Source organism: Drosophila serrata, unplaced genomic scaffold, assembly GCF_035046125.1.
Source record: "Drosophila serrata isolate PLE 108 unplaced genomic scaffold, ASM3504612v1 contig_249, whole genome shotgun sequence".
NCBI lineage: Eukaryota > Metazoa > Arthropoda > Insecta > Diptera > Drosophilidae > Drosophila > Drosophila serrata.
In genome coordinates this window covers 3,702,059-3,726,647 of record NW_028257147.1, presented here as the reverse complement: position 1 = coordinate 3,726,647, position 24,589 = coordinate 3,702,059, and the positions used below count along the sequence as shown (strand labels likewise).

Genomic DNA, 24,589 nt, shown 5'->3' with positions numbered 1-24,589 from the left:
TCAATTAAAAATGATAACTTTCAGTTTTCAAATTTTTTCATATAATTTAAGATATAGCTATTTTGTATTTTTCTAAAATTTCGGTTAGAATTTTTTAATCAGGAAACTATATCATATATCTGCGTTAGGAACGATCAACAGATTTTCAGATAATTTAAGATATAGCTATTTTGTAATGTTCTAAAATTTCGGTTATATTTTTTTTTTAATCTAGAAACAATATCATATAGCTGCGATAGGAACGATCAGGAAATTAATACAATTAAAAATTATACCTGTTTCAGTTTTCAACAGATTTTCATATAATTTAAGATATAGCCATTTTGTATTTTTCTAGAATTTCGGTTTGATTTCTTATAATCGGGAAAATATATCATATAGCTGCGATAGGAACGATCAGGAAATTAATACAATTAAAAATTATACCTGTTTCAGTTTTCAACAGATTTTCATATAATTTAAGAAATACCTATTTTTTATTTTTCTAGAATTTCGGTTTGATTTTATTTTAATCGGGAAACTATATCATATAGCTGTGATAGGAACGATCAGGAAAATAATACAATATTTTATTTTTATATTTTAATATTGAATATTTTAAAATTTTTAATATGAATATTTTTCTTTATTGTACTAAGATTGAATACAATTTTATGTACGTGATTACATTTTCATTTTAGAAATTTATGAAAACACCAAGCTACATATTAAGATATCAACAAATATATAATCAGAAAAAATTTAATAAGAAAATTAAGACAATAAACATTTTTTTCTTTCTGTATAGCTTATTTTTCTATAAAATATTAAATTTAAAAATACAAATTATGCTAATTAAAAGCATTGAGGACATAGAAACAATCAATAAACATTAATTGAACTTATTTTTTAATGTTTTAAACTATTGACTTTAGTGTGACCAGTTCTCATGGAAGGGTGAAATCCATATTTTTACAACCAATTTAATGCGATATTTATCTCCATATTTTGGTTATTTTTATGTTTTTCGACGCAGCTACACTAATCGCCAAAGTAAATTTTTTAGCAGCGTTGCAGATTTTTGCATTTTAATTTTAATTGTTTTTACTGAGAAAATAGAATGCTTTCTAACTAGTTGTGCGCGAAAACCCAGTGAAGTGGTCAATTGTTCAAGTTGGCGTATTGAGGGCAAAGTTGAGAATCGAGTGCAGACGTTGCAAAAACAAAGGACGCAGCCGGAAAAGTGCGAAAACAGACGCCGCTGGTGAGTCGTAATTTATGTTTATTTTATGCCAAAGTGCTGGGATATTAGTGAAGATGTCTAGATAACGCAGAATGCATTGATTTCCTTTTGTTTATTTAATGACTGGCTGACTCTTCCTCTTCCCTTACTCATTTTCCTTTTGTTTGACTTTTTGGCGCAATATCACTCGCCACGCCGGTGCTCTCTAGAGATGGCAAAAGAATAAAATAAACTCTGATCGATGTGAAAAATTAAATTGAATTAAAAACTCTAACTAGTTTAGTGAGAGTACGATTAAATCAATTTAATAAAAGACTTGAAAATTGTTTTATTTATTTATTTATATATTGTAAAATTTATTAATTTTACACTGCGACTCATACGAATTGTTTTGTAAAATAGTTCGGGAGCAAAGTCTTTATTTTAAATGAATTATTTTAAAAGAAAATTGTATATTTTTATTAAATTTTTTTGCGAAAAGAAATATCGGTGGGTTCGATAGTTAGTTGTCGTCCACTTGTCACTAACGCGTCTTGTCGTGTGCCACGCGCCGTGGCAACCCTGTTGCTTGGCTCTAAAAAACAAATTCGTGGAAGAATTTTGGATTTAAAGTTTGAGCATTTAATTGTGTGTGATTTTAAACAAAAGAAGGTGAGTTACTTGCCCTTGCGATCAGCAAACGCATGCTACCATTGTTTGAGGTTAGGGCGAGCTGATTGCAGAATGCAATTATTGCTGATGGCGTTGAAAACAAATTAAACAAATTCTTTTTGCACAAGAACAATCATGGCCTGGGTACCGAGCTCTCGATTTGAGGATGAGCTGGTGGATATGGAACCGGACTTCAATCTGATCCATGGCCAGCTGGACTACGAGGAGCGACGAAAAAAAGAGTTCGTTCCCCGGCCCAAGAACACCTACGAGTACCTGGCGGCGCGTGAGAAACGGAACGCACAGCTGGACGGCATGAAAGACAGCAGATCCGCAGAGGGCGGTAAGGCCCGGGAAATCCGTCACAGCCTGGAGATGATGGAGCGAATCCAGCGGATAGCTGGCACCAAGCCTCTGGGCGAGCATGCAACGATGGCGGACTGGGAGGACACTAGCACAGTTGAGTTGGAGGCTGTGGCCATGATGCGGCACTTCGGAATGATGTCCATGGCCGGGGACTTTTTACCAACTGAATCACTGTATGAGGAGGACACCGCCGAGAGCCGCCAGGCGGTGCAAGAACCATTGCTGGTCTCACGAAACGGTTACCGCACCTTTCCGCTTATAACGGATCCCAACTATTTTATACCCCGAAAGACGCGTAGACCAAAGAACACCTCCTCTGAGGGCAATGATACTACAGCTTCTTATCACACAGCAGAAAGTTGGACCAGCTCCAGTAGTGTGTACGGATCAGCTAAATCAGATTCAGAAAGCAACTGTAGCAATGTAGAAGTCCCCAAAAAGGTGGACAAGTATATTGAGATACCGTACCAACTCCTAGAGGAGAGTATCGAGGAGGAGGAGGAGCAGGAGCTGCCAGCAGTTCGGGAGAAGTCAAAGGGGAAAAAGAAAGGGCGGCGGCCAAATCAAAAGCAACGGCTTAGCCAAATGTCCGATCATAAAGAGCGATATCAGCTATAAATGGCAGTATTTATTTACTAAACAAACTAACAAAATACAAGTATCAAAATCAAAAGTAAACAAAAGCAGAAAAAAAACAACAAATAAAATGAAACCAGGAATAAACCTGAAAAAGAACTGAATCCAAACAATAATAGAATGTGATCATAGATATCGTTCCAAAGCGGTTTTATATACTCAGAGCCATGAATCCAAAGTTCTTATGAATAGAAATACAAAACAGCAAAGTAGCAAGTAGCATTAAGTTAGAGTTAAATTAAGAATTAAGTTCAGTTTCTTTAAACATAGATCAGGTCAATTCAGCATTCTTGCCTGTAGCTTCCCTAAAACCCTGTTGTGAAGAAAAACTTGAACATGGTCAAGCTATTGAAGTATTATTTATGTTTTGTTTAAGTTTTAATCATTTTTCAAAAGATTATAACACAAAAAAAAAATGTATGAAATCCTGGCATTATTGCAATGCTTTAAATATTTTATTCTTATAATTTTTTCACGACACTATTGTAAAAGTTGATACTCTGTAGTAACAGAAGATAGTATCACTACGCTTTAATAAAGTCTATACATTTTCCATGATAAAAAAAACCTTGTTTACGATTCTCAAAGGAAATCAAAAATGTTAAATTATACTTATAACTTATTTACTAAGTGATTACAAATCTGTATTCCCCTTTTTTTTAAACAAGAAGCTCTTTCTAATTTCCAAGCCATTCGAATATAATTCAAGGGATTCAGTGAATATTTTTGGAAAAGTTTCTTTTGTCGACTATTAGATCTATTAAACCCCCATAACATGTTCTTAACTTCCATTCAATTTCCCTAATTGAATCAGTGGATGAAGCAAACATTTCGCAAACTTATCAAAAATAATGGAGTGAGCACTAATTCCTTAATCAATAATGCACCCCGACCCCAGCCGTTATTGTCCTTGTGTGTGGAACTATTATTAATTTGGCGAAACCGACGCGCCAATCAATTAAGCCTAATAATCTCTGGGCCACAGACTCGGGAGGAATACACGAAGAAATTTGCCCACAGCACGATATAAATTCTCCGGAATTTGGAGAAGTGAATGTGAGGTGGAGTTGGAACAGTCGAACGTCTATAACCTCAAACTATAGTAATCCGATATTTGAATTCAAGTCTTAACATCTTCGTATGTTAACTAATATATTTTAATCATATTTTGAATCAAACCTTTTAAAAGTTAAATAAGTTGAATTGAATTGAAAGTTTCTGCAAAATTGTATTTATTTTCAAAGATTAACTTTTAGGAAGTATCACTGTATTTGGGTGGTGGGAGTTGCTCTGCCTCGTTTTGTCTGTCTCCTTTTCGCGGCGGCTGTTGCGCTCTCATCTCGTTTTTGCTCGCAGCTTCTTTTCTCGCCCCGAGAGTGTGAACACACGCACACAAGATACCTTACTATGCGCCAAGAACTGCAAGTTTTCAGTTTCCGTGGCAACCGCGTGCGTCTTTTGTTTCTTTCTTCTTCTTTTTACGGTTCGCTTTATTCCTTTTCTTATTTTTGCGGGGTTGTCAAGCCAAAGTTGTTGGTGAAATTGATGCTGTAGTTGTTGTTTTATGCACAAGTCGCCTGCTATTGCTGTTTTGTTGTTACGCAGTTGTATGTACATACATAAATATACACGCACACGGACACACATGAATAAATATTGATATAGAAGGCAGTCCAGTCAGCGAAAGGGAGAGGAGACTTCTAAAAAGGGGGGATGGAAGGAGATGGGCAAACTCTATGTGCTATATATGTATGTAAACATATATGTATACGTACATATATGTTTTTGTTGTCCATATGTAAACGAGTCGAAGTCTCGGCTTTACGCGATGAGCGAGAGGCGAAGCAAAATCAAAAATAAAGAAGGAGTTCGACAAATGGCGCAAGCTATTAAAATAAATATGTGCAAGCTCTCTTTTGGGGTGGACCAAAAACGTAAAATATACCACTCTATTAAGCTGTAAACTCTTAGAATGTTTACAGGTTAAGTTATTTAATTTTTTTGTAATGCCTTTACATATTTGTAAAAACAAAAGGTTAATTTATGAAGCCTCAACTGAAAATATACTTATTTGGCTATATTTGATAGCCACTCGGTTGAGGTCCACCCCAATTCCTACGCACACGAGCTCCGGCGAGAGTTTCTGACGCGACGTCAACTGAAGCTGACGCTCAAGCTGCCGAAAGGTGGGCAGAGGTAGGAAGGAGATGGGGAGAGCTCAAAGGAGCAACAGCCCTCGCCGGCAGCCGGCTTTCTGCCTCAGCTCAGCCGCTGCCTCCATCACCATGGGCAGCGTTGACACAGCACAGTGGGCATGCGATTCGAAAAATGTTCATAGCTAAATGTAAAATAACTCACTTCGGCGAAACGAAAGGATGTAAACCAGTTTGAACCCAGCTAAAGTAAATAACTGTCCCTGCTCGTAGCGATTACAGCTTAACAAAAGAAGGTTTGTTTTACCCAGGGTGCATTATAACTAATAATTCTGAATGTCGGAAATCGAATAAGGATAATTGCCCCCACTGTGCATTACTGAACTTGAGCTAACATGCCAGATGCTGCGAGAGAGAGGAAGTGAGAGGGCATCCCTATCTATCCCTCTTCTTGTTTTTGGCGCGCGCAAGCGTAAGCTCTCTCCCGCTCTCCGGCGCTCCCGGTCTCTCTGGAAATTTCGGTCTCCACTAAGGCTTTCGCTGCGAACTAGCGGCAGTTGGAAAGAAACTCTCAAACAGGACGAACCGCCTGGAACAGGATACTGAAAAACAACCGAAAGCTTAAAAAAAAAACAAAGCCGCTTCGTTATAGTAAATTAATAGTAGTACAACTACTACTACTACACTTGTGGAGGCGCATTTTAATCGAATCGAACGGCAGCCGACAGGGGAAGAGCGGTGATGGCGGAGTGCAAGGACCACGAGGCTGCGGCGGCTTTACCAAAATTTGGGATACAGACAAAACGCGGCTCGCAGGATACCGGATACGTCTCTTTCCCTGCCTGTCTTTGTGTACTTGCGCGCGTGTGTGTGTGTCACATCCATTCAGGAGGCTAAAATGAAAAGAGAGATAGCAGACATTTTGCTCAGTGGTGACTTTCTCGGCAAAATTCCAAATATCCAAGGAAAACGGTTCGGTTCTTTTTCGGTTTCTCCGTTTTTCGGTATCGGGGTAGTACCTATAAAGCTCCAAGGAGAAGATGATGAACCAAAAGAAGAATAACAAGAAAGGAAAGCCTCCAAAGAAACATCTTCACAAATAGAAGTGCTCTCAATAAATGGAAAATCGTTGAAAGTGTAAGAAAATAATCTTTTAAATTTTATAATAATCTAAAACTAAATAATAATCTGTAATCATAAAACTGCAAACCTTAGACAGAGTTGTTGTCGTCAAAACTTAATCTTGGTTTTATTTAAATTATATCTTTTGCAATTCTGCGTTTTAAAGTCTTTGCTTTTCTTTTAATAGAAAATCTGGTTCTATATTTGAAAACAAATTTTATCTTCCATTAATCACTATTAATATAATATCATTAAAAACAATAAGGAATAGCCTCAACATTCCCATACGGCTATTAAATTAAGCTTTAACTATATTCTTGACTATATTTTTTCGACTTTTTACAGCTTAGGCCTCTTGATAATAAACTGTCATCATTAAATACTAAGCATTAGTTATTATTTATTTAAAATATAATATTTATAGATTTTCAAAAATAAATATAACTAAATAACAGTAATCTTCTTTAATTAATTTCATTTTTATTAGAAGAAACGATTGAAAACTTAAAAACTTCCTGTAGAATTTATTCAATATAATACATTTGTTTAATTTTATCAAAGACTCTTGAAGCGAAGTAATAACAACGATTTCATTTTGGAACTTAAGATCCATTTTATATTAATTCATTTTATAGCAACATATTTAACATAAATATTCAATATAATTACTAATCATTTGAAATCTTTCAACACAACAATTAAATGCACATGCTGCTTTTTATTTTCTTCTTTAACTTTTAAGCTGCTGCCTTTCCCCCGCTCTCTTTTTTTTGTGCAACGCCCGCGAAATAAAAAGGAAAAACTCGAGGTTACGAGCGACGGCAAAGGGGAAAAGCAAAAGAGCAGAAAAAAAAACAGGAGATAAAATATATATATAAAAAGTACAAGGAAAAAAACTTGCTGCGCTGGTCTGGCCACTTGTCCTGTCCGTCGTGTCTGCCGGCCGGCCCGTCCTTTTCTCTCTCTGTACGCGCTAGTGTGTGGAGTATCTGTGTGTAGTTTTTTTTATATTTTTTATTTTTTTTTATGGCCATGCCATATCTTTCTCATTGCTAGCTGGCTTTCCTGTTCGCAGCCTCCTTGCGCTGCTGCCTCATCTCGTGCTTCATGTACGGTGAGCATAAAATAAGATGGGGGAAAAAGCGAATGTTCAAATTGAAATACTTTACAAAACTCGTATTTGCTTAGCCTTATCGGCCTCGCACAGATACAGGCACACACACACACACACACCTCGTCGGTCCTGGCAACGAAGTTTTTTTTTTTGACTTCCCCGCTGTTGCCAAGAGCCGCCCGGGTTACCCCCAAGTCTGGTCTCACGTCTGAGGTTCGGGCTCGCGGGGTCTGTAACTGGTAAATAAAAAGCAAAACGCTAAACAAGAAAAAATATACAAAGACCCCTAGCACTGGCCAGGCATCTACATAATCCCCAAGCGATCAATAAAGCAGAGCAGCTTCTCTTCTGCAATTAGTGGGCTATATCATTCATCACAAACGAGAGAGACAGATCATAATGATGCTATAATGATGCCTGGGAGTGTGCCGCATCCTTCATTAACTTTATTATCATGATGCAGAGTGTGTTTTAAACTTAAATTTATTATAGAAAGAAAATATTTTGTTACTGCAATGTTTTTAAGTTATAAAAGCCCAACGATTTCTGTCTTAGAGGTATTTAAACTATAGTTTTAGGCCATATACATTTAATGATCCTGACTTGTTTCATTAATTATGACTGACCGTTGCAATAACTATTGATACCTTAATAATATCATAATTTTCACACCCTTACAGGGTATTATAATTTTAATCAGAAGCTTGTTACGCCATGAATATATCGTTTCCGACCCTATAAATCACATATATATTTGTGATCAGCATCAAAAGCCGAGTAAATCTAGCCTTCTTTGGCAGAAAACTAAAATTTGAATTTTTTTTGAAAATTTTATAAGGTTATAATGGTTAAATTTATCAAAAATCCGCAAAAATGTTAATTTTTTTAGATATTAAATTAAGTTCGTAGATTTTTAAAGCTAATACAAATTAGCAAGGAAATAAAATTAATGCTTTTTTGGCTTAGCTATGAGATTCTTAAAATTTATAATTAAATAGAATGGTAAACTTTTAATATAAAGGAAGATTTCTGCAACTCAAATTATTTGTTATTAACTTGAGTAATGATTAATTCAACAATACAAGTAATTATTTAAGCAAAAAACCGTATAAAATCAGGAAAAATCATCATCATTGTTACTGACTTGTACAAAATTTTCCACCGTTGCCTCGTTCCGTGCAAGTTTAAGTGTTTTAAGTCTGTCAAATCATAAAAGAATATTCATAAATTTGTTTACTGCAATCCACTTCCTCTAATCTATGCTAGAAATTGCTGAGCTCTCCAGCTTACTGGCGGAATAAATCCCATACATAACCCTGTGTTAGAAGTCGCAACTAATGGGTTAGGTTTAGGCCATTAGCCAACATCGTATAGGGTTTTATTTTTTCTGGTGGCTTAAGCCAATAAAGGCAGCTTGCTGACCATGGCCTGGACTTGGACGTTGATATTCTGACTTACTCTAAGCATTGGACTTGAACTCCGTACTCGAGACTGGATGTGACTTGCGCCACAATGTCATTAATTTTGCTCGTTGCCAGTTTACTGTCTGCTCCTTTTGCCCACTCAGATGGCAACTAGTTTCTTTTTTTTTGTTCCCCTTTGACGCTTCTCTTCTTTAGAAAAGCCACTTGTCCAGGATTACACTGGGGAAAATCAGGAATATTAGTTTCGGAATTTAATCAAGGTTAATGTGGCCAAGATTGAACTTAATCTATTGGATTAAAGGGGAAAATATAAAAGGTATTAATATTATAGAAAGATTTCTTGAACTAAAATTTAAAATAATTTATAAATATATTTGTATAATTGATTTCGAACCTAATTTAAACACTATAACTATATTTTTTCAGTACAAAAGTAGTTAGAGAAGACTCTCATCTCCTTCATTGCTGCGCGCAACACAATTTTCTTTTTTGCCCCAACTTGACTCGCTTTTTAGCCTTTGCCACCATGAAAATCTTGGTGTGTAACTGAATGTGTGTCTGTGTGGGTGAGCCAACAAAGACACGCTCCAATCTCCACTGTACAGTGTGCACTTTACCATCACCCCAACATTTCCCACCCACTGAACAAACGCAACCTCTCCGAACCCTGTCTTTAATTTTATTTGATTTTAACTCTGTAACTTGTTTGTTTAGGATTCTGTTGTTTGGGTGTTTATATTTTTCGGATCCTTTTCAGCTGTCTGTGACTCAACACGCCCCCTTTTCCGAGCTTTTCCGCTTTTCCCTGTTGCCTGTGAACTTCAATTTCCCGGGAATTGTTTAGTCATAGGAAGTTTCCATAGATTCCATTACAAAAAGCTAATCAAAATGACATTTATCTGATCGGGGCAAAAGGAAAATCTCTTTCAATTTACTTTTGTTTTTTTTTTCCTAGCAAAGAGTTTGCTGATAAAAAAAAGGGTTCCTTGAATAATTTTACAAAAGGCAAGACAAACATTTTCATCATTTATAAAGCAATGGCTTGACAGGTGACAATTTTTCAATGATTTGGGTTCAACTCACAGAGGAGGAAGGTGTGTTATCTTTATGTTAACATTATCTTTATAGAGATCTTTAAGCATACAAATGTAATACTTAAGGATACTTTTTACGACTCCTTAAGAGTTTTTCTCAACTTTAAGGATAAGTAAGAGAACTGAAAACTTATTCATACTTTAAGTATTTCCTTCAGATTTCCTCTGGCTAAACTTCAACTGCTTAGAACTGCTCTTGAAACTAATTTGGCCATCCGTTTTCCTTGAATTTGGTCCATAACATACTTTTCCAACTTTCATATCTCTGGCAGAACTTTTTCCCGATGCCCGGCTGCTGCTGTTGCTGTGGAAAGTTTTTTGCGAAAACTTGTCAAAGTTTTTAGTGGAGTTTCATTACTCATCCGGTATCATCTGTCCTCCGTTTCCCGTTCCCGTTTCCGTTCCGTTTTGAGGTTTTCCCTTTAGGCTGTCGACACGATTTTTGACACATCCCCCCACCCATTTTTCCGGCCTCCTGCCACCATTTTCCTCACTTTTCAGTTGAAGCTTAACCTGTGCAACACATGTTATCCTGTCACCCCCACAACTCTGCCTCGTTTACCTTTTGTATTTTGTCACAAGGCGACAAAAGGGTTTTTTGAATAATTTATCAGAGACATTTAATAATATTCTCAAACAAATTAACTAAACTTTGGGAAAGCAGATAAAGTTTGTGTTTTGGGGAGAAAATATTTGATAAACTGAGGCATAGGTTGCCTTTCGGCAATTAAAGATTTAATATATTATTACCCTTGCAAGAATATTATAATTATAATTATAAATATAATTTTAGTCTTATAAAAGCTCTCTGAATTAACATTAATAAGCTGTTATGATCAATGTTATTCTGTTACTCGATGCCCAATTCAACTTCCTTTCCTACATTTCTATATATTTTTGATAAATCCTTATTTCTTTACTGTGCAGTTTTAAGGACAATACAGAAAAGTCCCCTTTTCAGACCCTAAATAACAAAGGATAACCAAAGACAACTATTCCTTCTGTTTATATGTATAGATATTCCCTACGTTGATATAATAATCCCGCAATTCAATTTGCATGACAATCGAAGCTCATTGCGAATGCAGAAACTTGATACCTTGAAACTTTTCAATTATTTAAGGATTTTTATGAAGGGAAAAAGTTATACTAGGAAGGAAGGAAGCTCCTTAAATGGCGGACACCTAAAAATAGCCCAAGAAAATTGCCATGGAAAAAAAGTGCAAAGAAAAGAAGAGGAAATCCTCGTACGCACAAACAGTGTGTACCAATACAAAGGCAAAGGAAAAAATTCCACTCTGTTGAATGTACATACACATACATACACGCACCAGCGGGATATAAAAATGTTAATAGTTGGCCTGTTGAACAAGAAAAAGCAACAGCGGCAGCGCGGTCGCCGTTAGCAGAGCGGCGTCAGCGCAGCATCACCGGTAAAGTGCAAGAAGAAGAAGAGAAAGCATCATGGACTAACTCTCTCTCCCTCTCTGTCCTCTCTTCGAAGCGCAAGCTCAGAGAGTCAAAACGGCGGAAATTTAATTAAAGCTAGTCAAGCATAACAACTACGTCATATTTTTGCAGGAGCTAGAACGAGAGAGAGGGAGAGAGAGAGAGAGTTGGAGAGTTTGGTGGTGGAAAGAAGTTTCAGAGGAAGCTGGAGATGAAGCTTTTTAGAGAGAGAGACAGCATCAGCAGGGGCATTATGTTCATGGAGAAGGGAGTAGGAGGAAAAGCGACTGCGACAGGAGTCAAGTTCGCTGACTGTTGATGCTGCTCTCAGTCTCTCCCTTTCCCACACCAAATCGCCTAACCACCCACACGAACGGAACTGTAATAGGTACATACCTACGCAAAATTTGCAACAACTAGAAACGGTACAGTGGGTGGGTGAGAAAAATCTGGGAAAGTACTCAAATATAAAATCTTTTTAAAAAATTTATAGAAAGCGAAGTACTTTAATTTTTGTAATGATAAGAGATCCAAAATTATTTAAATATTTTTATTTGTAATAGATTTTTCAAGAAAACAACCACTGTGCGCTCCTCTTTCTAGCCGCAAACGAGTATAACTCTCCCTACTTTCCTCTTATCATATCCTTCGCTTCTATTCCCTATTCGTTGTTTTTTTTTTACCGCCAAAGCTTAAAAGCGACTGCGCAAAACGAGTGACGAAAGAGGAGCCGAGAGGATAACCGAACGAAACCATGACCATGCCAAAGGATGAAATATTAATGCAAAAAGGACGACAAAAATAGTTGACGCCGCTCTTGTTCTTGTTCTCTCCCTGTTCTGTACACCAACAAATTTTGTGAATTTCAGCATCCCCATGTGCTTTTCATTCTGCATTTGTGTTGGGAAGTGGTGTGTGTGTGTGTGTGCGTGCGTAAATGTGAATGACAGCGGGGAACATTGTGGAATCGTGAAACACAAAATTAGACAGGATCCACAGTCCACATCATTCCTTTTGTTTGTATTAGTCTTTGTTTTCCTTTTTTTCTTAGTTTATTTTAATCCTTTCTGCAAACTCTTTACTAATTGCCATGTTTTTGTTTTCCGCTATTCCACAGATATGCACAAGGTGCCGACAGCCCCGCGAGTATTCGGCGGCAGATGACAAGGACAACGCACATGGCGGCAGGAATACAGCAGCAGGAGCAGCAGCAGCAGGGATACGGATACAGGAAGCGGCGGCCAACAGGATATTGAGCCATCAACACTAGCCAACAAAGCAAACGGCAACGGTAACAGCAGCAGCCCGAGGGAATACAACCCACTGTGAACAAAAGGACAGGCCCCACAAATGGCCTCCACGGTAGTGGGATCGGGAATGGCAACGGGAACGGGAACGGTAACGGGAACTGGTCCTGCTGTAGCCACCAGGGAGTTTGTCGAGGGATGGACCCTGGCCCAAACTCTGGGCGAAGGAGCCTACGGCGAGTGAGTTTAATGTTTTATTTCATCATCTTCTCTTTGTTTAAAAAACAAAACAGAAATAGTAGAATTTCATCAGTTTTAGAATATTTTTGAATTCTTGTAATAGAAATATAGAAAAATCAGATAGATCAGAGATAGGAGTTACTTAAATACTATAAAGAAAATAAAGACTGAATTAAATCCGAAAAATTTTTAAAACTAACTAAGAAATGTAAAAAAATTAGTTCTATTTGTCATATATATCCTTTAAAATTGTTTGTATATTTTTCTTAAATTGCATTTCAATTTCGAATGAATTTCCTCATAGGCTTAAAATATATTTAAAAAGAAATTATAAATATTCAAATGTATCCTTGATAATAATTTAAGTATCTTCAAAAACTTAAAATTCACAAATTCCTGACGCTTTTTAACATGATTTAAAAAGGGAAATGTAATAATTAATAGCAAGAGAAGCCTTACTAAACTTATCTATCTTCTAAGTTGTATAAATATATAAAAAAATGAAGGTCCTTTTATCATTATTTCAAGTCAGACTTTGCAAATCTCGTATACGTCCGTAAGTTTTGCCGTATGCCTGCGTGTGTGTGTGTGCGTTGAAGTCAATAAACCGGAAATGCTGCAAAAGAGCAAAAAACAAAAAAATACAGAAAGCCGTAACTGAAACGCACTTTTCCGGCGTATTCGCCTGTATACATTCATCCCGCAAAACTCCCGCTCAGTGTCCGCTTTTTTAAGGCGCTCCTCCAGTGCGCATGTCCCCGGTGTCCGGATCCGGGGAATTCGAGGAATAAGGGAGCATACGGCAGACTCAATGCACCCGGACCCGGAGAGCAGTCGATACACAGACACCAAAGTTGTTGCAACTGCATTCTGCAGTCATCTCTATCGCGCTCGAATACAAAAAAATAAAGAAAATCTAAATTCTAATTTCCTTACTAATCCTTCAAATCCTTCGATGCAGGGTGAAGCTGCTAATCAATCGTCAGACCGGGGAGGCTGTGGCCATGAAAATGGTGGATCTAAAGAAGCATCCGGATGCAGCCACATCGGTACGCAAGGAGGTGTGCATACAGAAGATGCTCCAGGATACGCATATCCTGCGATTCTTTGGCAAACGCTCGCAGGGCAGCGTTGAGTACATTTTTCTGGAATACGCCGCCGGCGGAGAACTATTCGATCGAATCGGTGAGTGTTATATACATATATACATAGATATATCGTGATATGAATTTAATTTATGTGCTGGAGATGTATTCAGGAAAATAGAAGGGAAGATGTTTCTGTAGAAATTTATTAGTTTTTGTTTTGGGTAATAAATCATCAATTTTTTTGGTTGTAACTCATTTTTGTATTTAGGGTTCATTAGATTAAGGTTTTTATTTATTAGTGTGCTGGTTACATTTTTCTATGTTTTTGGTCGAAATACTTTATAAATATTTTTTTTTATACATTTTAAAGATATTCATATATGTTTAACAAAGCAGTATTTAAGTATGCATTTAAAAAAGCGTATAAATCCTAGTTTGAAGCTCTTAGGGATGTCTCGTAACTTGAAGATTACTTTAACTAATATTTTACTTAGGAATGTATATCTAAGAGTGGTAATAACTTTTCAAGTCGTTCAACCTCTTAGTGGAACTCCTTATCAAAAACAAAGTACTTTTCAGGCAACTACCTAAAGTTTATAAACCCCTTAACTTTACCATAAGCCGGAATCCTGATTAAGATTCACCAAGCTCTTGGTAAAGTCATGACTTCATTTAAACTTTAATTACAGTTTTAGAAAAGGTTCTGAAAAGAATACTAAATGTCTTAAGTCTTATGAAAAGAAGTTAATAATAATATATTCAATGCATCAATAATATAAACTGTAATTTTTGACAATTAAAAACCTAATTTAGAAGATGGTTGTAAAGAGGATACTAAACTGTCATATTAAAGTAAGGTACATTCTTAATTTAAACTATAATTTCACAAATTTAAAACCTTATTTAGGAGAAGGTTTTAAAAAAAAGGTATTTATTAGTATTATATCGTATATAAAATAAGCTATTAAAAGTATATTCGATGTATCCTCAATTTAAACTACAGTTTTACATATTTAAATCCTTACTAAGGAGAGGATTGTGAAAAGGATTCTATTCTGTCTCTCAAATAGCCTCAAAATAAGCACTTTACAATATATTTGAAGCATTTAATTGCCTTTTTACCTATTCTACAAATTCTACAAATTCAAACTCCCTTTGATGCATTTTTCTACTTTAAAATCCTATATAACTCCTGTGAATAAATATTTGTACTTTATAAATATGCGTCTTTAAACATTCTTATGTGTCAAAATATGATTTGATTACACCCTTATTATTATTATGACCTCTTTGTCGCGGCATTCCGACATCCAAAAACTCAAACACAGACGGAAACCCAACTAAAAAATAAAAATGTGGAAGGAGCATAGTCGCAGGAGCAGCAGATGTCAGACCATATAGACGTCGGCCAGACGAGGCAAATATGCCAATATGTGCTGCCGGGATGTGGGATATGTGAACCCAGAGAAATGCCACAGACAGACAAGCTCCACTCTTGGGTTGTGTGGTGTCGTCCAGGGAAAATCATCCAACGAAACGAAATGGAACAAGGATTCTCCTAGAGGAACAGCAGGGAGCAGTAAGAGGGGAGGAACAAAATCAGACCGACAAGTTAGATACGGGATCTTGATTACGCCAGTTTTCTGTCACTTGCAATGACAATTTGCCAACTGTCCCGGGAAGGGAAATTGGAAATGGAAAAGTGTGGTGTGCCTGTGTGTGGTATGTAGGTGCCAAGTTCGTGGCATTTTCATAAATATTAACAGCTTGCCTGGCAAAAGGTCAAAGGGGAGGGTGTGGGGGTAGAACAGCGAGATTTTCCCCTAATGGAAGTGGTGTCCTTGCATTGATTGCCCCCTCTGCCATGCTACTCATTTCCTTGGAGTTTCTCTCCCCCTCCCCCACTGATTTCGCCTATTCCCAATCATCATCATCATTATCACTATTGGCTCTCTCGTCCACCAGTTTGCTCCTCCTCCGCGGGGCATGTGTTGCATGAACACGAGCTGCTGTAATAATCAATGTGGCAGCCATATTTAGTCCCCAGTTTGCTAAGCCATTTTTAATGATATCTAGGGATGTGACTGCCATGGAGTGATGGGTATGAGAGATTTTAGTTTATGGGTTAGTTATATTAAGTATTGAAAAAAGATATATAATAGTTATAAGATCAGTTCTAGTGAGGCTATATGATGTGGCATTTTACAAAAGAATCGTATACTTTTCGAGGAATTTTAAATGAATTTTGATAGGAAATAAACTTTTTTTAATATAGTTATATCACTTATCTTGAAAATATAACAATTAAAACTTAACTTAAACAGAATTTCAAATTAATTTTGAAAGTGTAGATTCTTTTTAAATATTTTTGTATCACTTATCTTGAATATATTACAATTAAAACTTAAAACACACTATGATTGTTTTTGTTTTCTATTTAAATGCTTACTTTTCGAAAAACAATCACATTTTTAATATATTTGTATCATTCATGCTTAAAATCTAATAATTAAAACTTAAAATACACAAAGAATTTCATTTCATTTCTGGCTTGATAAATGGCATGGAATCAAATTTATAATCATTTATTCAACAAAGTATACTTAAAACTAAAATACTTTAAATAAACCTATTCTCTTATCAAATTATATTTTGAAGGAATATAGTTTTATTAAAACACCTCATTTATTATAATTATCTCTGTATGCACCGTTTTAATTGTTCAAGTAAAATCATTTCCATTTATTGAAATTTGATAAATGTCTGACAATCAGTTTGCTGACTGTTGTTTGTTCGTTAAGTTGATTAAATACTTAATGACAGCTGAATTGTATTTATTTGGTAATCTGATAACTATTAACTATTATTAATTATTTTAATGACAGACAGTGACTTTCTGGTTACCTTTTACCTTGAATAATGACTATCTTCATTTATTATTACAACACCCAGAGAGGTCACAAGTTGAAATCACGTTGCCATCTCTCAGTGATTTTAGCAACTGTGATAGCTCCATGAAAATCCTGGGGAAATGTAGGAAATTGTGCAGGAGAAAAGGATAGGGAGAGAGAGACAGAGAGAGTGGGATGCCATAAATAGGTTCAATATGCAAATGAAACATAATGGAGCCCCGCACTCATGTCCTGTGTGTGTGAGTTTAATTGTCTGTTTGCCTCGAAATGCATTCATTAAGCTTATACGACGAAAAGGACGAGGATTTCCCAGCTTCCCCTCTACTGAAATCCTGATGGCTTACACATTGATTCCCCCCTCCCTCTTTTGGGGCTTCGATATAAATTATGCTTCAATTACAAATGAAATTTTCGAGTAATTTCCCTCATTTCCATAGCCTTGCATATACATATATTTTACCATTATTAAGTGCTTTCTCTCTTTCTACCATGAGCTCTGTGTGAAATGCAATTAATTATGCTAAAATGTTACTGACATGCTTGCTGCATTTTTATTGCTTTCATCTCCGAGGGTGTCTTTATATCGCGGCTTTATATTTATGCAAAGGCTGCATCCTTGCACAGTTTTTATTTGCTCAACTCGAGCTTAAAGTCTGTCAATATTTAATTTTATTAAATGTATTATATTTAAACTGAAAGAAAAAAGGCACTGGAAAATGGGAAGTATTTGTTAATTTTGAGAGGTAGATTATATGGATTAAGTAGATATTTCTTAATTAAGGATCTGAAATGAATGACTGAAATGAATCGTGGATTTAATACAGCAGAGATACAGTAATTAGTATATTTAAAATAAATTAAAAAGGGATTTCAAAAGATTGGAATTAAATATGTCTTTTGTAAGCTCTGCTTGTGTGCCCCTCTTTAAGAGTTTTTAAATCTCTTCCTTACTTGCTTTTACCCTGCTAATCCCAGGTATAATCTTTTTTAAAATTAAGGAAAATATATATTTAAATATACTTAAATATCCCTACTTTTCCCTCAGTGAAGGATGCACTTGCACCTCCATTTAATTTCATCAATTTCAAAAAGTGTTGTGCAAATGGCCACCAGCAACATGCCACATGATAAATGAATGGCAAACAATGTGGCACACACACACGCACACACACACTCGAAATGAGAGGCGACAGATGGGGCTCTTACCCATAGATGTGGGCGTGGCACACTTTATCCCCAACTTTATCTGTCGCACAGTCAACTTTTAAGGCCTTTACAAATTGAGAGTGACAAGAAGCCAACGGGGGAGAGACATAAACAAAAAAATGGAGAAAAGAAAATATTTAAAAGTGCTCTCAGGAGGAAATTTGTTAAAATTGTATTTAAAAGAAATTGTGTAGAAATTGAAGGAGAAGGATAAGCTTTTTTGTTTAATTTTTCTTAGCCAATTGGTTGGAGTGCTAAGGAAAGGTATTTCAAGTTGAGATTTTGAAGTGCAAACCATTGAATTATTTAATTAAAAAGACTTTTAGGCTTAGCATTTTGAAATTTAAGAATAAAATAGATAAGTAAAGGTAATGAATGTGAAGTAAATGTAAAAATAATAATATAAAGCGACTTAAATAGTTAGAATAATGGGAGGTTTTATTTAAAATGGAAAGGATGTAACAATGTTTTTTTTTTTCTTGCTTGCCTAGAAAGTGCATTCAAATAAAAATATTAATAAAATACACAACAAGATAAGAACTTAATCATACTAAGAAAATATAGTTACTCAAGAAAATGTAACCTCTACCGCTATGAATTTAATTATTTTCTCGATGCATTTTCCGTCTGGAAAACCTTTAAATTTATTCAATCAATTGTCAAAGTTGCCAAAGACTCAATGCTAATTTCTAAACATTATTTGTTACCTTTAGTTTTTATTTTTTGACCTGTTCCGACCAGGAAGTTAGTTGCAGCAAGAAAGTCAAAAGCAGAAACCAGTGAACAGCAAACGGAAAATCAATAGATGATAAGGAAAGGCCAGAAGATGAGTGAGAGGAAATGGGTTGACGTTTGATCCCTTAACTGCCAGATGCTGTGCCTGACTTTGACAGTCAATCAACTGGAAGGCGATGGAAATTTAATCTGTCTAGCCTTTGGATCCTTCCTGTTTTTAACCTCCTATATCCTTGTACCTGTATCCTTTGGTTTCTTTACTTACGAGTAAAGATTTACCTTCAAAGTGGCTGAAAAGTTAAATTCAGTCAAGTCAAATTCAGAGTTTTTCCCTTACTTGAAAGGTTATAATTGTAACTAACAGTAGTTTAACATTAGTTTACCTAGTTTTGAACCTAATAAACAATTTAAATCCTAAAACTTAAAGGATCATATAGTAATCCTAAGGAAAGTAAACTAATTGAGAGCGAAGGGTGACAGGAAAACCAACAGGTTGACATTCGCTGTGTCGTTGTTAGAGCTAAGATTAAAATTTCATAAAACTGTTGATTACATTTTTTGTTTGTGTTACTATTTCTGTTATTGTTTCATGCAAGCCGGTCCTGTTGCACGACCCAACTAAAACCCATAAATCCTTTACACCGACACACAACACAATGCATTGCATTGCATTTGTTTTTCCACCTTTCCCGTGGTTGGTTTTTTGCTCCACTGCACATTTTTTCCATTTTCCATGCGTTTGTGCACCGGTCCACAGGGAAATATCCGTTAAGGAAATAAAAATATAAATCATTAGATGGGAAGCGAGGCTCTTTCAATATAAATTGCATTCCTGAAAACGTGTCACAAATTCTTATTTAATTTCCGCATTTATATCTTTTGTTATTTTTATAAATCAATAAATTAATTGATTATTTGAAATATTTTCACTTTTTATCTTGCAGAGCCCGATGTTGGAATGCCACAGCATGAGGCACAGCGTTATTTCACGCAACTTTTGTCTGGTTTAAACTATTTGCATCAACGGGGCATCGCTCATCGGGACTTAAAGCCGGAAAATCTGCTGCTGGACGAGCATGACAATGTGAAGATTTCTGATTTTGGCATGGCCACCATGTTTAGGTATTAGGTACAACGAAAATTCTCTAGTTTTATTCGAATCCATTTTTTTTACTACTTTGTAAAAGGTTTAAATTACCCAACTAATTCAATTATAAACTAGTAACTTCTTGTACACATATTTGGTAACTTTTAAAATCCATTAACGCTGTGGCTAAACCGCTGGCTAAAACTTCTTCAGCGAAAACTGTCCAACAAGCGGAATTGTTAATTGAAAGCGTCGCTTAAGGCCACATAAAACACAGCTTAACTGAACCAGACAGTGTTTAGTTTTCAACTAAGCTGCAAACTCATTAAAGTTTCCATTTACAGAGAGTTTAATATATAATTACACATAAGGAATTAAAGAAACTTCAAGTTTATAGTGAATTTTGTGACATAAATAGGCTAAACTTATTATTGTTTATTTTAAAATGCATTATAATTTTAGTCGAAAGCTTGTTACGTTATGAAGGAGTCATTTCCGACCCTATAAATCGTATAAATTATTGATCAGCATCAACAGCAGCGTCGATCTAGCCCATCTCAGGCAGAACCAAATTTTTTAAATTTTATTTTGAAAATTTTATAAGGGCTTACATCATTTTAATTTTGAAAAATTGTAAGATTTTAAAATCTATAATAGTGTATGCAGATTTGTTAAGCTTATAAAAACTTGCATAGAACATCCATCCGAATTAACATTATTTCATATTTGTATTAGTTATGCTTTTTTAAAGCTTTGATTTTTCGATAAAATTGTCATATAAAAATATTGATAAATATCTACTCAAAGTCTGTGAATAGTTCAAGCTTAGTTATGATCGATTCCCGATTAGATTCTATAATTAAAATGCAAACTTCAAAGGTATATTAGCTTTTGCTTTTCGAAGTTTCTCTAACTTCTGTTCTTGTTAAGCTTTGATTTGTTTACCTTACAAAAGGCGATACATTTATTAATTAATTAAATAAAGAAAGAGTAAACATACAATACTCTTCTAAAATATTAAAATATGTTATTAAATTAAAACACAACACTAAATTTTTGCTTAAAATTGATTGTTCTAAATATTTTAAGACAAAGTTACCTTAATCTAGTGATAAATATCAACTCTTTAGACCCTTATCTTCTCCTGTCTCATCTCTAATCAAAGTAGAAAGCTTTTTTAAATAATTCCAACTCTATTGTTTTCTTCTTTTCATGTTCTCAACACACTTACTCAATCTCTTCAATCTTCAATCATTTGTGGTCATTGGGAACAGATGCAAGGGCAAGGAGCGACTGCTGGACAAACGCTGTGGCACCCTGCCTTATGTGGCACCGGAGGTGCTCCAGAAATCGTATCATGCCCAGCCGGCGGATATATGGTCATGTGGCGTTGTTTTGGTCACCATGTTGGCGGGTGGTAAGTGCTCTATAAACCCAAAAGAACTCGAGTGTTTTGTTTAATTTAATTTAATAGTCTTTAATAATTTAAGTGATTATTCGTGCACTCTCATGTAACAAAAAAGTGAAAGAAAATAAGAAACTTCAAAGACATCGCCTTGCATATAACGGAATCACCTGCATATAAATATATATTTTTATAAATTCGTCGTTTCTTTATTATTTATTGTTATATTGGTTCTTTGCTCACATATATATATATAAAATGTATATTTTTCTCCTCTCGCTCGCACTCTATTTTATCATTTTTGCTGTTTCTTTGGTATTCTAGCTGTAGATTGTTTCACACGCACATTGTATATCATCTAAAGCTTTTATACCAAAGCTCCAGCTTAAATTGCTTAAACAACGCACCAAGCCAACAAATGAAAACGGAATGATCAAGTTTTAATTTCTATATATATATATTATAATTTATAAATATTTACTTGATTATGTATAATTAATGTTTCGTGATCTCTTCTAGAACTGCCCTGGGATCAGCCTTCAACTGCCTGCACAGAGTTTACCAACTGGAAGGATAATGATCACTGGCAAATGCAGACTCCTTGGAGCAAGTTAGACACCTTGGCTATATCCCTGCTACGTAAAGTCTTGGCCACCAGTCCTGGGACACGCCTAACTCTGGAAAGGATACTCGATCACAAGTGGTGCAACATGCAGTTTGCCGAGCATGGTAAAATATTAGTTAATTTAATCTATAAATATAATATATATTTATTTACCAGTGAAGAAAAAGTGTGGTGTTTCAAGTGCTTCATTTTAAAGTTGGAATTTCTAATGCCTACTTGATGATGGCTCAGGTACTTAGTGACTCTCAAATGTCTTTAAAATATTTTGAGAGTCTCTCTGTGCCTAGGCCATAAGTGAGGCAACTTCAACATATAATAACTATATAAATTATATTAAATTAAAGTGTTTTAATGTGTTTTTGAGTGCTCAAGTGATATTATGTGCTCTGCTCTGCCATTGCTTTGGCGCTTTAGCTGTATGATAGATTTTTACTACTTCATAAAGCTAGATTACCAAAGCATTGGCGGTCTGCAGGTTAAATCATCTAAAATCTAAAATACAAATAATAAATAAGGTTTATTATTATAGTTAATTTAATTTACTATTATTTATTGTATGCTTATTGTGTTGCTCATCTTTTTGTTTTGCATATTATTTGCTCTTTGGTGATTTTAGCTGTATGGTGATCTTTGAAATTTTCCATAGAGCTTGATTACCAAAAACCAAATGGTTTTTGCATTTATGGCTTGAGTTATTGTGTTTATTTTGTGCTTATTTTTTTATTGATATTTAATTAGAAGCCAAGAGTATGAACCAGTCAACTAAATATACAAAATAAATGTGTTTCCCTAAACTATAATGTATCTCAAAGTATTCAAAAATGGCTTTAACTCTACCTTTCATTTATAAAACCCTAAACTAATCTTTAATCTCTCTTTCTATTCTCAAAAACAGATCGTTCCTTTGACCTGGTTGATTCGGCGGCTGCTCTGGATATACGTTCGCCCAAGGCCAAGAGGCAGCGTTTGCAGTCGAGCGCCCATTTGAATAATGGTCTGGATGATTCCATCTCACGGAACTATTGCTCTCAGCCCATGCCCACCATGCGCACCGATGATGAGTTCGATGTGAAGCTGCGCAGCGGTCGTACCAAGGCCAAGGATAATGGTGGCGATTGCCAGGATGTGGCCCAGGAGGCACGTCTGAGTTACTGCTTCTCACAGCCGGCTCTTTTGGATGATCTCCTGCTGGCCACGCAAATGAATCAAACGCAGAGCAGCAGCGCCTCTCAGAACTATTTCCAGCGTTTGGTGCGGAGGATGACACGGTTCTTTGTTACTACGCGATGGGATGATACCATCAAGAGATTGGTGGGCACCATTGAAAGACTGGGCGGTTATACCTGCAAGGTTAGTGAGGATGGTGTGGTCACCGTGTCCACCATTGATCGGCATAAGCTACGACTGGTGTTCAAGGCGCATATTATCGAAATGGATGGCAAGATTCTTGTGGATTTCCGTCTATCCAAGGGCTGTGGTCTGGAGTTTAAGAGACGCTTCATCAAAATTAAGAATGCCTTGGAGGATATTGTGCTCAAGGGTCCCACTACATGGCCCATTGCGATTGCTACCAATTCGGTGCCTTAGTTGGTGACCTCCTCCTCCTTACATTTTCACTACTTTTACGTTTTGTCTTAACTTGTTAGAGTTACTCATTTATCCATCACCTACACTAAGCTTTATTTAACCTTTCTCCATGTGCTAAATTTATCATTATCGAATGCATTATCTTATTACGTTTTGTACTTGTTCAGCGCAGACTCTCCTACGATTTTAGTTTTGTTGAATTTTAAAGCGAATGCAAAGTATTGACACTAGTTTAAAAGAAGTTATTAAACAATAAATCTAAAATGATTTTGATTGCAAATTTAAAGTATTTTTATGTGTGGGAAGTGTGTGAAGATTTAAAAAACAAGAAATGAAGCAAATTTTTAAAGTAGAAGTGTGTAAACCCTTGCAGTTAGCCTTAGGAGCATGTGTTCAAATTCGAAATAGATCATAAATAATTCTAGATATATTAAATCAATATTTTGATACGCTAATTTTTCGGGGTAAATAACAATTTTACAACTATCATAACTTAGTCAAAATTGCCTTAATTTCACTTCGGATAGCTTTTCTGTGCTAGTTTTTATAAGGTTAACAAATCTGTAAATTCAGATTCAATTTTCAATTTTAGACAAATTTTTACCATTTTTTAGAATTTTTAAAAAAATTTAAATTTTAAATTTAAGCCTGATATTGCTAGATCGATTCAGCTTATTGTGCTGATCAAGAATATACATATATGATTTATAGAGTCGGAAACGACTCCTTCACTGCGTTTTAAGCTTCTGACTTAAATTAGAATACCTTGCGAAAGTATAAAAATATGAACTGAGAATATTTAAAAAATAGAGCAAATAATTCTCTAATTAATTAGTTTATTAGTTAATAGTTTCAAAATTAAAATATCAACGGAATTTATTTCAATGTGTGCTTCGTTTTTAATATAAATAAATTTAGACTGAAAAAACTAAAAAAATAACGAATTCGAAAACGATCCATATTTTTCCAACAATCTGGCAACACTTTAAGTAACGTCAAAAATTCAAAAACTATATTTTTTTTTAATTTTTTTATTTTCACATCAACTAACAAATTGAATATTTGTACGCATTCTCAATGTATGTGTTATTTTGGTAAATATGTATATTTTCCTGTGGGGGATTTCTCGTCTATTATTAAAACCTCAAAAACCGAAATTCGATGTTCGATATTAAGAATTTTGTTGCAAAAATTCCGATCTCAAGAACTAGAATTAACTTTTAAAC

General features: G+C 35.3%; 2 protein-coding genes across 3 annotated transcripts; both read left to right on the top strand.

The window, feature by feature from the left end:
• The first annotated feature begins 975 nt into the window (after positions 1 to 975).
• On the top strand, positions 976 to 23,643 carry grp (serine/threonine-protein kinase grp). 2 transcript variants are annotated; one of them, XM_020948815.2, is made up of 7 exons: positions 976 to 1,243; positions 12,349 to 12,718; positions 13,680 to 13,903; positions 19,604 to 19,781; positions 21,021 to 21,163; positions 21,671 to 21,880; positions 22,672 to 23,643. In XM_020948815.2, the coding sequence occupies exons 2-7, from the start codon at positions 12,582 to 12,584 to the stop codon at positions 23,361 to 23,363; spliced, it is 1,584 nt and encodes a 527-aa protein (XP_020804474.2). In that variant the 5' UTR covers positions 976 to 1,243; positions 12,349 to 12,581; the 3' UTR covers positions 23,364 to 23,643. The 2 variants fall into 2 exon arrangements, with proteins under 2 accessions (XP_020804474.2, XP_086688813.1); XM_086832687.1 differs by lacking the exon at positions 976 to 1,243 and adding an exon at positions 4,307 to 6,165.
• squ (squash) lies at positions 1,738 to 3,442 on the top strand. Its single transcript, XM_020946534.2, has 2 exons — positions 1,738 to 1,873; positions 2,002 to 3,442. The coding sequence occupies exon 2, from the start codon at positions 2,009 to 2,011 to the stop codon at positions 2,855 to 2,857; it is 849 nt and encodes a 282-aa protein (XP_020802193.2). The 5' UTR covers positions 1,738 to 1,873; positions 2,002 to 2,008; the 3' UTR covers positions 2,858 to 3,442.
• Positions 23,644 to 24,589: the final 946 nt, after the last annotated feature.

Bases quoted from the DNA above. Each gene is read 5' to 3' on its own strand.
- squ (XM_020946534.2), top strand. From the start codon at position 2,009: ATGGCCTGGGTACCGAGCTCTCGATTTGAGGATGAGCTGGTGGATATG.
- grp (XM_020948815.2), top strand. From the start codon at position 12,582: ATGGCCTCCACGGTAGTGGGATCGGGAATGGCAACGGGAACGGGAACG. The intron at 12,719-13,679 runs GTGAGTTTAATG...CCTTCGATGCAG, and splicing joins GGCGAAGGAGCCTACGGCGA to GGTGAAGCTGCTAATCAATC. The intron at 21,881-22,671 runs GTAAAATATTAG...TCTCAAAAACAG, and splicing joins CATGCAGTTTGCCGAGCATG to ATCGTTCCTTTGACCTGGTT.